General features: G+C 45.5%; 2 protein-coding genes and 1 non-coding gene across 5 annotated transcripts in view; 2 read left to right on the plus strand and 1 right to left on the minus strand.

The window, feature by feature from the left end:
- The first annotated feature begins 317 nt into the window (after positions 1-317).
- On the plus strand, positions 318-10,541 carry DKC1 (dyskerin pseudouridine synthase 1). Of its 3 annotated transcripts, none has more exons than XM_002722208.6 (15): positions 318-521; positions 1,244-1,311; positions 1,777-1,863; positions 3,667-3,758; positions 3,916-4,100; positions 4,536-4,600; positions 4,928-5,054; positions 5,236-5,366; positions 5,822-5,965; positions 7,165-7,285; positions 8,237-8,355; positions 8,749-8,852; positions 9,189-9,267; positions 9,488-9,616; positions 9,788-10,541. In XM_002722208.6, exons 1-15 carry the CDS (start codon positions 506-508, stop codon positions 9,857-9,859), a joined length of 1,539 nt encoding a protein of 512 aa, XP_002722254.3. In that variant the 5' UTR covers positions 318-505; the 3' UTR covers positions 9,860-10,541. The 3 variants fall into 3 exon arrangements, with proteins under 3 accessions (XP_002722254.3, XP_008247698.3, XP_089180706.1); XM_008249476.5 differs by having other exon boundaries at positions 347-521; positions 1,247-1,311; XM_089324580.1 differs by lacking the exon at positions 4,536-4,600 and having other exon boundaries at positions 399-521.
- Positions 5,463-5,592, plus strand: LOC127488164 (small nucleolar RNA SNORA36 family). The gene has a single exon (XR_007915616.1). It is a non-coding gene; the product is annotated as a small nucleolar RNA SNORA36 family (small nucleolar RNA).
- A 1,153-nt stretch (positions 10,542-11,694) lies between the features above and the next one.
- MPP1 (MAGUK p55 scaffold protein 1) overlaps positions 11,695-12,038 on the minus strand; it is a 32,086-nt gene continuing 31,742 nt past the window's right edge. Inside the window, exon 12 of the mRNA NM_001171384.1 lies at positions 11,695-11,871. Within this exon, the coding sequence (NP_001164855.1) occupies positions 11,695-11,871 (177 nt within the window). The remainder of the gene's footprint in view (positions 11,872-12,038) is intronic.

The following is a 12,038-nucleotide window of genomic DNA, read 5'->3' on the forward strand; positions in this document are numbered from 1 at the left end:
TGCAAACATCAAAAAGCTTCCAACCTCTCGGTGCCTTAATATCTGGACCGACACCAACTTGAAAGTGAAGCCATGGGAAAGCAATGAGTTAACAATTCCAGAGCGCTCAGCGGAGGATCCAGCTGCCAATACCTGAGTTAAACCGCGAGGTTGAGCAGCGACTGCCTGGGCCACGCCCACAGGTCCCAACTGGTGGGGCGCACTGCGCTCGCGCTTCCGACTCCAGCCGCCGAGGGGGTGTGGAAGGCCCGAGGCGCATGCGCACTGCAGCGATAGCGGTTGCCAAGCCAACCAATGAGATTGCCAGGACGGCCCGCGCAAGCCTCGGGACCCGCCCTCTCGGACTGACTCCACCCTTTCTCGCCCCGCGGCACGGCGGTGTACGCACGGAGCGGTGCGCTGGTGGGCGGGTCCTAGCGGCACGGCCTGACGGGACCTGGGTGGTGGGTGTCTGCGGTTGTTCCTTGGCGGCTGCCTTAGTAGTACGCACGCGGTGTAAGGCAACATGGCGGACGCGGAAGGTAAGGGGTTGCGCGACCGAGCCATGCGATTATAGGCCAGGTCTAGCCCCAAAGTCTCCAGGGAGTCGGGGTGGAGAGATGGCATCTGGGCCCGCGCTCACGGCCGGTTCCCGCTTACCGGTCGGCAGCTGGGACTTGAGCCGGTGGTGTCATTCGGTCTGGCTCCGCGGGCGAGTGCACGAGATCGAGAGGCCCTCACGGTTACTTGGCTTTGCCGGGCCTGGGCCTCTAGCCAACGATCGCCAAGCCACCGGGGGCCTGGGTCGCTGTTACAAATGATGGCGGGAGACCTGGCAGGCCGTCTTGGTAGTACCTGTGTCGCCATCAGCCCATACACCGCCGCCGGTAGTACCTCACGACAAGGGGAGCGAGAGCGGTCGCTTGGAAGAGGCACGGGAACTCCAGGGCAGGGGTTGCTCTGACCTGGGAGAAAGCCCTAGCTAGAGGCCACAAGGCCGCGTGGGCAGTCGGGTGGTCGCCTTGAAACTTTGCGACCCAGGAATGAACGCTTCTGTAGGCTGTTTAAGCCCTGCCACAGCCACGTGGTTAGCCTGTAGCATTAGGGAAGTCGACAGCTGCAACCCATGTGTTTGCCTTTGCACTTTTTTTCTCCAATAATTCTACGCCTAAAATTGATTTTCTACCTGCCTTGATTTTGCTCCTTAAACTTTATTTTATGTAGTTTTGAGAAAAATTCTCCAATCTCATTTTTGGTTTTTTAGTAGTTATTTTGTCAAAGAAGCATAAGAAGAAAAAAGACCGGAAGTCGTTGCCAGCAGATGATATAGCTGTGAGTAGAGATGTATTTTACTTTGGTTTGAATGAAAAGAAAGGTTACTTAAATAATAAATTGAAGAAAACAGTTTTTAAAGGTTTGCAGGGAATGGACTGTGGTTGAGTGGTCATTGTGTGCACTCAACAAAGTGCCAAAATGGCACAACTGCAGACACTTGGGTCCTGTCCAGCATAGATTACTAAATGGTTTCAGCCAAATCAGCTGTTCTAGGTGAATTTCTCTTTTTTATCCCACCCACAGGCCCACCATTCCTCTTTTTCTTTAAATATTTGAACTCACGGAGTGGCATTTCACCCCTTCTAAGCTACTTGGTTTCTTCTCTTTGTTTCCATTGGAAGTTTCAGTACACAGGCATGGAATGCTTTGTTTCTGTTTAAGTAACATGCACTCAATGTTAGTAATAGATTTGTTGAAAATCAGCTGACCAATCTAATAGGTTGTGTTTCTGAACTGTTGAAGGAAATACAACATGCTGAAGAATTTCTTATCAAACCTGAATCCAAAGTGGCTCAGTTGGACACTTCTCAGTGGCCCTTGTTGCTAAAGGTATGTGCATCAGGTGAATGCCTGGCTTTCACATTATTTCTAAGTATTAAACAGTTTATTAAGAATGCTTCCTGCTAGCATCCTTTACTTCAGGGAATGCCAGATGATTAAAGCAGTGTTCCTCAAAGTATCTCAAATGAAGGATGAGGTTATTGACTTTTCCCATTGTGCTGCACGCTAGTAGAATATAATTTCAGATATGTCATGGCAATTTTAAATTGCTATCAAAGTTTGTAAACAATTAGTTTTTAGTTTCTGCACTTGTAAGACAAATCTGTCTAATTGTGGGCTACACGTGGACTAGGACTGTTGTAGTGCTCAAGAGCGTGGTCCTTGAAGCTGCATCAATTTAAGCCAAACTGTATGTGACTTTGGACCACTCATGTAACTTTTCCTTTTTATTTTGTATTTATTTTTGAGTGAAAGAGAGAGAATATGAATCAGCCCTCCCCAAATGCCTTCAATAGCTTGGGCTGGGCCAAGCCAGTGCCAGGAGCCAGGAGTACAGTCTGGGTCTTTCCCAAGAGTCTGCAGGGACCTGAGTATTTGAGCCATCATCTTGCCTTCCCAGAGTGTGCATTAGCAGGAAGCTGGCTTGGAAGAGAGGAGCTCGGAGTCAAACCAAGCGCTCTGATGGTATGTGAGTGTCACAAGTGGCATATTAATTATGTGGCCAAATGCCCACCCCCAGTCATTTAACTTTTCAGGCTATTTTCTGTTCTTAGGAAAATGTACGCAATATGTTTAGCCACAATTCATGGCATTTAGCATGTCGTTTAGAAATTATTGGCTAATTAGTGGGCATTTGGTGTCCTGGTTAAGATGCCGCTTGGGACACTTGAATCTCATATCAAAAGTGCCTGATTTTGAGACCAGGCTCCACTTCTGATTCCAGCTTCCTGGTAATCTGCAGCCTTGGAGGCAGCTCAAACAGTGAATCCCTGCCAACCATGTAGGAGACCCAGATCTAGTCTCAGCTCCTGGCTTCAGTCTGGCCCAGCCTGGCTATTGTGAGATTTGGAGAGTGAACCAGCAGATATAAATAAGATCTCTTTCTGTTTGTCCTTCTGTCTTCCTCGCTCTTTATAAAAGTACATTTAAAATTTTTTCAAGAAAGTCTTGGCTATAATTTGAGCTTTTGAATAGGGTAGTTGAGTAATGAGTTGAATTGCAGTGTTTTTAGGCTTTTAGGCTAGGGTAAAAAGTTAGACATCCCTCAATCCTGTAGTTTTCATAAAGCTTTGTATGTGGGATGGTAAAGAATGATATTTGCTTGTATGCTTTAATATACTTGGGTGTCTGCTTAGCCAAATATTTCTGTCATTTAGCCAGCATATGCTTTTCTATTGTAGACCCTAGGGATCTGCTACTAAACAGGGTAGCCAAGCTCCTTGCTCTCATGAAACTTAAAATCCAGGGGTGGAAGATAGGTAAAAGAGGGTTTGTTTTTTATGAAACTAAACTGGTGATGAAAGTTGGGCTTGATCATCATTTTGGCTACTTTTGTCCCTCAGAAAATCAAAACTGTTGCATGTTTTATTCATAATCTTGCAGTGAAGCCAGTCTTCTTCATAGAGAATAATGAGTTCAACTTACCAATATTCTAGTTAGTGTGATTCTTACTAATTTGGGTGGTGTATAAGGAGCAGAACAGTTTCACAGCAGATACTGGAAATACAGTAGCAAAAATGCAAATTCAGGAATGTGAAATGTTAGCATATCATGGTTGATGATGGTGCTGGCTGTTACATGTGTAAATGGTTTATCATTAACACTATTTTGTATTGTATTGCTGCTTTCTAGAATTTTGACAAACTAAATGTCAGGACAACACATTATACACCTCTTCCTTGTGGCTCAAATCCTCTGAAGAGGGAGATTGGGGACTATATTAGGTAAGTGTGTTGGGAGCAAGCACTGTTGATAGAAACCTACAGTGGCTTTGTCTTGAATGTATAACCTGTTCGCGTGGTGAATTTTTTTAACTCTTCAGGTTTGTTGTTTTATTGCAGCATGAGAGCAAATGGTACATTAATTTTCTGTCCATTCTAGGACAGGTTTCATTAATCTTGACAAGCCCTCCAACCCCTCTTCCCATGAGGTGGTAGCCTGGATCCGACGAATCCTTCGGGTGGAGAAGACAGGACATAGCGGTACTCTGGATCCCAAGGTGACTGGCTGTTTAATCGTGTGCATAGAACGAGCCACTCGCTTGGTGAAATCACAGCAGAGTGCAGGTATGTGCAAGACAGAAGGCAGGTTTACCTCCACATTTTGCCTCTTGGAAATTTTCTTCATTAAGGGGAAAAAACCTACCCTGAAGCATGGATATGCTTTTTGTTTCTGTGTACCTTCTGTCCTCTGCCAGATCTTGGTGGGTCTACATTTGGAGTTCATAGAGGCATGTGTTGATAAATTCCGTTCATGCCGCTGAGGCAGAATTCTTTCCGAGTCCAACTCTTGTCTTGTTCCAGGTTCCTTTCACGTTATGTTTCTGTGAAATCTGCACCAAGACACTGAATAATGTTGAGCTCCCAATGTCGTCGTTCCATTCCTTTCCTTTCTTTTCAAAATGTCTGCTTTTCCTGCTGTGCAAGATGGCAGCTATGGAGCATATAACAAATACAGAAAACTGAGTGGCCACACCTGACTACTCTTTTGTCATTTTTCAGGCAAAGAGTATGTGGGAATTGTTCGGCTGCACAATGCTATTGAAGGGGGTACCCAGCTTTCTAGGGTAAGTCTCTCACTTTAGGGAAGGGAAGTTGGGTCTCAGCCCTTGAAGCCTTTGGAAACAGCCACCTTTTGTGGCTGACCATGCTCCTGCCCTTTTCAATGGGCTACCCCATCCAGCCACATCCCTTCTGAGGAGCTGCTTCCCATCAGCCCTGAGCCGTCCCAGGGGTTGAAGAACGAAGCAGAAATGGAAAGAAATGGCTTTTTAGTTATTATTTGAAGAAAACCTTTTATGTTTTGTATCCTTAAGCTCCCCAAATATGCCCTCTCATCTTATTTAAGAGGCCATGTAGGGAGAGTGCTTGTTTCTATTTGTGCTTATTCTCAGGCCCTAGAAACTCTGACGGGTGCCCTCTTCCAGCGACCCCCACTTATTGCTGCAGTGAAGAGGCAGCTCCGAGTGAGGACCATCTATGAGAGCAAAATGATCGAATATGATCCGGAAAGAAGATTAGGTGGGTTGTTGGGTCTTTGAGGAACTGAGTTATCACAGGCCGCATTGGGTAGGAACTCATTCTGGAAGGTTCTACGGTAATCTTTGAAAATACTATGTGGTGAGGTCATATCATCTCTAGGCTTGATGACTTAGAAGCAGACTAACTCTGGAAAATACTCTGTATTGTGTTTATGTCTTAGGCATATTTTGGGTGAGTTGCGAGGCTGGCACCTACATTCGGACACTGTGTGTGCACCTTGGTTTGTTATTGGGAGTTGGCGGTCAGATGCAAGAACTTCGAAGAGTTCGTTCTGGAGTCATGAGTGAAAAGGTGTGTCTTCATGGAGCTAGAAGATTTAGAGCTGGTTCTGGGTATCTTGCAGCCCCTGGTGGAACTCTGCCTACTTCACACCCTGGGAAAGGCCACTTCCAAAGTGTTGAGTTCAGTTCAGGGCATCTTCCCTGTTCTGTTAATTAAACTTTGGTACACTAAAAGGGGTTTGGAGATAGAACTGGATAGAAAGTATCACTATTCGTTTATCTCCCAGCCTACAGCAGTGCTTTCATAAAGTGAATCTATAAACAGTTACAGGTGTCCAGAAGGGAGGTGAGTATGAAGACGCTCAGGGTTCTTCATGAGCTTGCACTAGTGGAAGAGATGCATGGTATATGAGTGTCACAAGTGGTATCTTAATTATGTGGCCAAATGCCCACTGCTGTTTGTGGACCTGTGAACTGTTGGAGATCTGAAGACACTGAGTTTTTTCCTATGTACCTGCTTTTCAGGACCACATGGTGACAATGCACGATGTGCTTGATGCTCAGTGGCTGTATGACAACCATAAGGACGAAAGCTACCTGCGCCGAGTTGTTTACCCTTTGGAAAAGCTGCTGACATCTCATAAACGGCTGGTTATGAAAGACAGTGCAGTAAGTTCTGCGATGGGAATGCGCATTTGAACAGAAACTGACTCCAAAGATAGGATATGGTCTTTTTTTCTTGGAAACTCTATGTGCCTAAGAAACCTTGACTGACTTAAATTGTTCTAAGACAAAGTTAGTTTAATGGGGAAAAGTTGAGATTAGAGAGATTCAGAGCTGTAACAAAGTTATTTATCCTGTAGAAGTTTGAATAAAATATTTTGTTAGTGTAAATAAAACATAGTTTGAGGCTGTGAAAGCGAAACTTCACTGAGGTTATCAACCTCTTTTTTTTTTTTTTTTTTAAAGATTATTTTCACTCAGGTGGCTGTAATAGCCAGAGCTGAGGCAGATTAAGGCCAGCAGCCAGGACCTTCCTGCAAGTCTCCCATGAGTGCAGGGCCCCAAGCACTGAGGCCATCCTTCACTGCTTTGCCAGGTGCATTAGCAGGGATCTAAATGGGAAGTGGAGCAGCTGGGACTTGAAGCAGCGCCCATAAGAGATGTAGATGTTGTAGGCAGTGACTTTACCCACTATACTACAGTGCCAGCCCTACAAGTCCTTTTCTTAACATATTCACTAACTTGCCTTTTACTTGAGAGTATTCCTATTAGCAATGCAAGTAAATATTTTTCAGTTGGGGTTTCTTTTGTAGTGGTCATTTTAAGAATAAGTTTCTTACTTTCCAAGTAGTCCAGAATTTGTTAAGTATGATCAAAGAATGTAGTTTATAAATTTTGTTAAAGACTAGGCAGGCATGAAAATTCTCTAAGGAGAGAGTAGAATATGGGTAGCAAGAGATCTAGATGAGTGAAGATGGTATAGCATAAGGCAGATAGATTCCAAAGTGCTGTTGAACTGAAGAGGTGGGCTTCTACCCATTGGCCTATAAGTTTCATGTCTAAACCTTTGTGTGATAGAGAGGAGCAATTAAGGAAAGCTAAGACTGATGTGTGTGTGTGTGTGTGTTTATAAAAAAAAATAAACTTGTATGTCCCAATTGCATAATTAATTGGAGATCAGTGAGGAAGTAGTTACTCTTTCACAGCTAAAGGATCAGGGAAATGGGAGAAGTAGCTGTTAAATCTGTCTAATATTTTTGAGTCATGCATGAAAAGTGCTGAATTCTTCTGTGCCCTGTGGATGCGGTGTGGGATCAGGCTGCAAGGCAGCGGTGGAGTCCTCACATGCGACACCGTCTCTGCAGGTGAATGCCATCTGCTATGGGGCCAAGATCATGCTTCCAGGTGTTCTCCGATATGAGGATGGCATTGAAGTCAATCAGGAGATTGTGGTCATCACCACCAAAGGGGAAGCCATCTGCATGGGTAAGAAGGGATATACTGCCTTCATCAGTTCTGGTACCATTGCTGCTAGACTCACTGAGAATAGGTCCCCACATCCTGGTTCCTTAAAGTTGTTCTAATCATGGTGTTTTGGGGGTGAGGGGAGGGATTGGTCAGCCAGGTACTTGACTCTAGTGAGAATACAGAGAATCATTTGTGACAAGTGAGAAAAGATTGTTTATGGTAAGGCAAAAAGCCTTTTAGTCTACTGCTTGTCTGCTTCCACTTAACTTGTGGTTTGTATCAATGTTTACCTTGTGAAAGTTTAGTTACTATTATATTGTCCCTTAAGTCTTTAAATGCTTTGTGGCCCTCTTAATAAATCCTAAAATTTATTTGTGGCCCTTAAATAAATCCTATAACAGGTATAATTTGCATCAGAAATACAGCATGTGTCCAGAGCCACAAACCTGCCTGTGTATCTCTTTGGTTGGGTGTTAAGTGTTTCTTGTTAAGTTTTATGCCATCTCAAAGGCTTCCTTCCCATAATGGATGGAGGGTTTTCTCTGTATGCTCAGGATGAGCATAAGATTGTAGAGTTCACAGCCTTAAGGATTTTTAAGATTTATTTGTTTGTTTATTTATTTGAAAGCTAGACTTACAGAGAAAGAGAGATCTTTCACCCAACAGCTAAGGCAGGACCAGGAGCCAGGAGCGTCTTCAAGTCTCCCACACAGATGCAGAGGCCCAAACACTTGGGCCATCTTCCACTGCTTTTCCAGGCATGTTGCAGGGAGCTGGATTGGAAGTGGAGCAGTCAGCACTCGAACTGGTGCCCATATAGGATGCTGGCATCTCAAGCAGTTGCTTAACCTGCTGTGCTGCAATGCTGGTCCCTTAAATGGGGTTTAAAGTGGTATAAAATAGTAGGATTGGAGCTCATCCATTCTTTTCACTTCAAATCATTCTTTTCTCTCTCTCCAATTCATGTAGCTATTGCACTAATGACCACCGCAGTGATCTCTACATGTGACCATGGTATAGTAGCAAAGATCAAGAGAGTGATCATGGAGAGAGACACTTACCCTCGGAAGTGGGGTTTAGGCCCAAAGGTAAGGGGGACTGGGTGAAGTGCCCTGTTAGCTGGTTTTGCCTTGGGATTTGCATTGTTGATGAGCATAAATAGGCCCTGTATCAGACCTTAGGGAATGGTGCATTTTAGCCATGCTAGCAGCTGTTGAGTACAGAGGTGCCTGGTACCTCGAAACGCCACAATGACCCTGGTGTTGACCCTGGTGTGGAGGTCTGGGCAAGTCCTGTGTTTGTTCCTGTTGGAGGGAGTAGCTGAGTTGCAAATGCTCTGCAGAACAGCGTGAGGTTTTGCTGAGGACACACAAGGGAGGAACCAGGTGCTGTTCTGTCCAAAGTGTGTTTAAGCCACCTGTGTGCAGTCACACTGCCTTCATAGATGCCATTCTAATGTTGAAACCCTGACATCCCACCAGGCAAGTCAGAAGAGGCTGATGATCAAGCAAGGCCTTCTGGACAAGCATGGCAAACCCACAGATAGCACCCCTCCCTCCTGGAAGCAGGAGTATGTCGACTACAGGTGAGGACAGGATGTTTCAGAGGCAAGGATGGGCGGGGACAGCACATCCCTGACCACAGGTAAGGGTGGAAGGTTTCAGAGCCTGTGGCAGGAGTTGTGTGTAGGAACCAGTGTCGCAGCTACATTTTCCTTACTGGGCTCCATGAGGCTTGGCTGCCGTGGCTCATGGAACTGAAGAGGGAGCCAGTCTGCAATAGTAAGTGGTGAAGTTTCTTTTCTCTCCAGCCTTGGTATTCTGATGGTGGCTTTAGGCTTGCAGCTTATCACTGAGGGTAACAGGATACAGTATCCCTGCTGTGAAAACCTAATGTGACTTGCTGCTACCTCTCCTTGCAGCGATTCTGGCAAGAAAGAGGTGGTTGCTGAAGCAGTGCAGGCCCCACAAATAGTTGCCGAAGCAGTGCAAGTCCCCAAGGTGAGTGACATGTCCTTGGAGACTTGATCTAAGAAGTGCAGTTTGCCTTATCTTGGTGACTGTCTGCCCTCCTGGCACACCATGGGGCACATGTAGGGTAGGCTGGCATTAGAGCACAGAAGAGAAACCTTGTAATCAGAAAGCATCTATTTAGGGCTAATGGGCATCTCCTATCTCTGACTTACGGAACCTTGCCTTTATACTATTGTTTTCATCTCAGCGGAAGCGCGAGAGTGAGAGTGAAAGTGATGAAACCCCACCAGCAGCTCCACAGTTGGTCAAGAAGGAAAAGAAGAAGAAGAAGAAGTCCAAAGCTGCTGCAGAGAGTGGGGCAGAGCCTGCAGATGGGGTATGCTAGGGTCTGGGCTGGCTGGGTACCCGGGTGGTGCTGGGCTGCATGATGGTGGGTACTGCCCTATGTTCCTGGATGTCACAACTGCTTATGATTCCAATTCTACCGACGGTGGGTGGGGAGCTTTGCTAATCTGGATGTAATGACTCACTTTGTGTTTCTCTCCAGGACAGTGACACCACCAAGAAGATGAAGAAGAAGAAGAAGAAAGCTAAAGTCGTAGAGGTGGTGTCTGAGTAGCAAAGACCACTTTGAGTATTGCTTCAGCTGGGAGGAGAAAGGAAGTAAAGCCTTACTGCGGAAGTATTGTTCCTCTTGATGAGGCAGTGGAACAAAGGCACATTGTAGCTGCTACTTGAGACCTGGGTGATGTTACCTGGTGTGGGCTTTCCATCTTGTCCTGTTTTAAGGATGTGGGTGACAAAAGAGGCAGATTTTATGCCACCAACTGCTCTGTTTTGGAGTGGGAAGCCTCACTCACCTTTAGACCCACTACTGCCCAGTGACTGTCTGCAGCTGTTTCTAAAAACATCCTAGTCCTCTCCTCATGGGCTGTCTTTTTTTTTTTTTTACCACCTCCATTTAAAAGTGTATATAACAAGTCTGCCCAGTGAAATGGTATTGAACCCCCAGTAAGTGCACCATATTCCTGGGGGAGTCGGGCCCCCATGTCCTGGGAGGAGACTGTTCTGTTTTGGTGTCGGGTTGAGGCTTCCATCTTGTGTGCTTCTCCAAAGCTTGAGTGTACAGCTGTGTTCACCTAAAGCCATCTGGTCGTTTGTGTCTTTGACAGAAGCTGAACCGTTCCTGTACCCTCTTGTTTTAACCTTCATTCACTTTTAAAGAATGGAATCACTCATTGCTGGAAGCCGAGTGTTGTAATTTGTACTTATTAAAGTTGACTTACTAAGTTTTTTAAGTATTCCTGTTGGGTTTTCTAATTGTTGGAGATTTCAGACTAGCGTTGTCAATGATTTTCCTTTATGTTTAGCTAGCTTCGCATTCTAATTCCGTATCTTAAAACATTCACTACCCTGAGAATGGGGTGGGGCAGGTGCTTACCACCAATGAAGAACAGACAGGATCATGAAGCTGTCAGTTCATTGCTGGCCACAGGGTGGTCAGGGAGGAGTCTGAAGGCCTTGCTGCCTCACATTGTTAGCAGGAAGAAGGTCTAGGCTCACTAACAATGTGGTACCAAAAAGCCCAGAAAGAATACAAAACACAGCTTAGGGGTGCAGGTGGGGGGACCTTTGAATGCAGTGAAGACAGGTCCTGAGATGCAGCCATGGCAGGAGGCTAGGAAACATGGTGCACCCTGCGACTTGGCTCATCCTTGCTTCTGTTTCCCCTTCTAAATGTAAGTTTAAATCTGTGCCCGAGATGGCCTTTGGTACAGACAATTCGGGTCGTTTTCTGGCACAAAGAATGAGGCTTTTTTCAAGGCCACAGATGTTCATTTTCTTAGTCTCAGCTGGACACAGGAGAGGCATCCTGCATTGATAACATTGTCCAGCAGCTTGAATGAAGTAGGAAACATCTGCCTTTGCAAAGGTTTGGGTTGCACTGGAAACTCAGAGAATTACAAGTTTGTTGGCATTTTAACACAGCAACATTTTTATTACTCGTGAGAGTTTTCTAGAGTGCACATTCTATTGCTCAGCTGTTTCATTATAGCATTTTAGAAAGTCGCCATTAAAAATGCTTTCTGCAAACTAAAAGGCAAGTGAAAGGCTGAGTGTAAAGGAAGGTGAAGGAGTACAGGCCTTAGAGGGACAGGGTCCTTTGTTCTTCTGTGCATCAGCTTTGATTGGCAGTTGCATTTTGATAATCCTTTACTGCAGTTGATTCCAGAATTTGAAATTAAGATCAGTGCCCCATCTCTCAGTAAGATCCAACCCCAGCCCTTCAGGAGCCTGAGCAAAAAGACCTGAATCCTGTTGGCCTAAGTAAGATAGTTGTAGAGAGCCAGAAGCTGACAGAACCAGTTGCAGCAGCGACATTTGTCTTAAAGCAAGGGAAGTAGAGTTCCAAATGCTGGAGAGGGCCATAGTGTGCCTCCACTGTGGGCAAGCTTAGTAAACCCAGGAGACAGGGACCCACTGTGGAGACCTGCATGCTTGGTCAAATGCTTCTTGCAACTTCTTAAGGGTTTCATCAACGCTGTTATTGACCAGCGAGAGGTCAAAGTAGTGAGCATACTGGCTGCGGATGGCCTCGGAGTCCTTCTGCAGCTGCTGCAGGGCTTCTGTCTGCAAAGAAGAAAGAGTCTGGGATGAAGCAGAATGCAGCACCCCCAGCGAAAGAAGCCAGCAACAGGTTTTACAGGAGCATTCATTGCTGTTACCAGTTCCCTGGCTCCCTGTCACCTACTTAAAAACTCAAATTCTAAAGATGACAACTCCTGAGAAACAGCAGG

Source organism: Oryctolagus cuniculus, chromosome X (genome assembly GCF_051225735.1).
Source record: "Oryctolagus cuniculus isolate XC-2025 breed Fujian yellow rabbit chromosome X, ASM5122573v1, whole genome shotgun sequence".
NCBI classification, from domain to species: Eukaryota; Metazoa; Chordata; class Mammalia; order Lagomorpha; family Leporidae; genus Oryctolagus; species Oryctolagus cuniculus.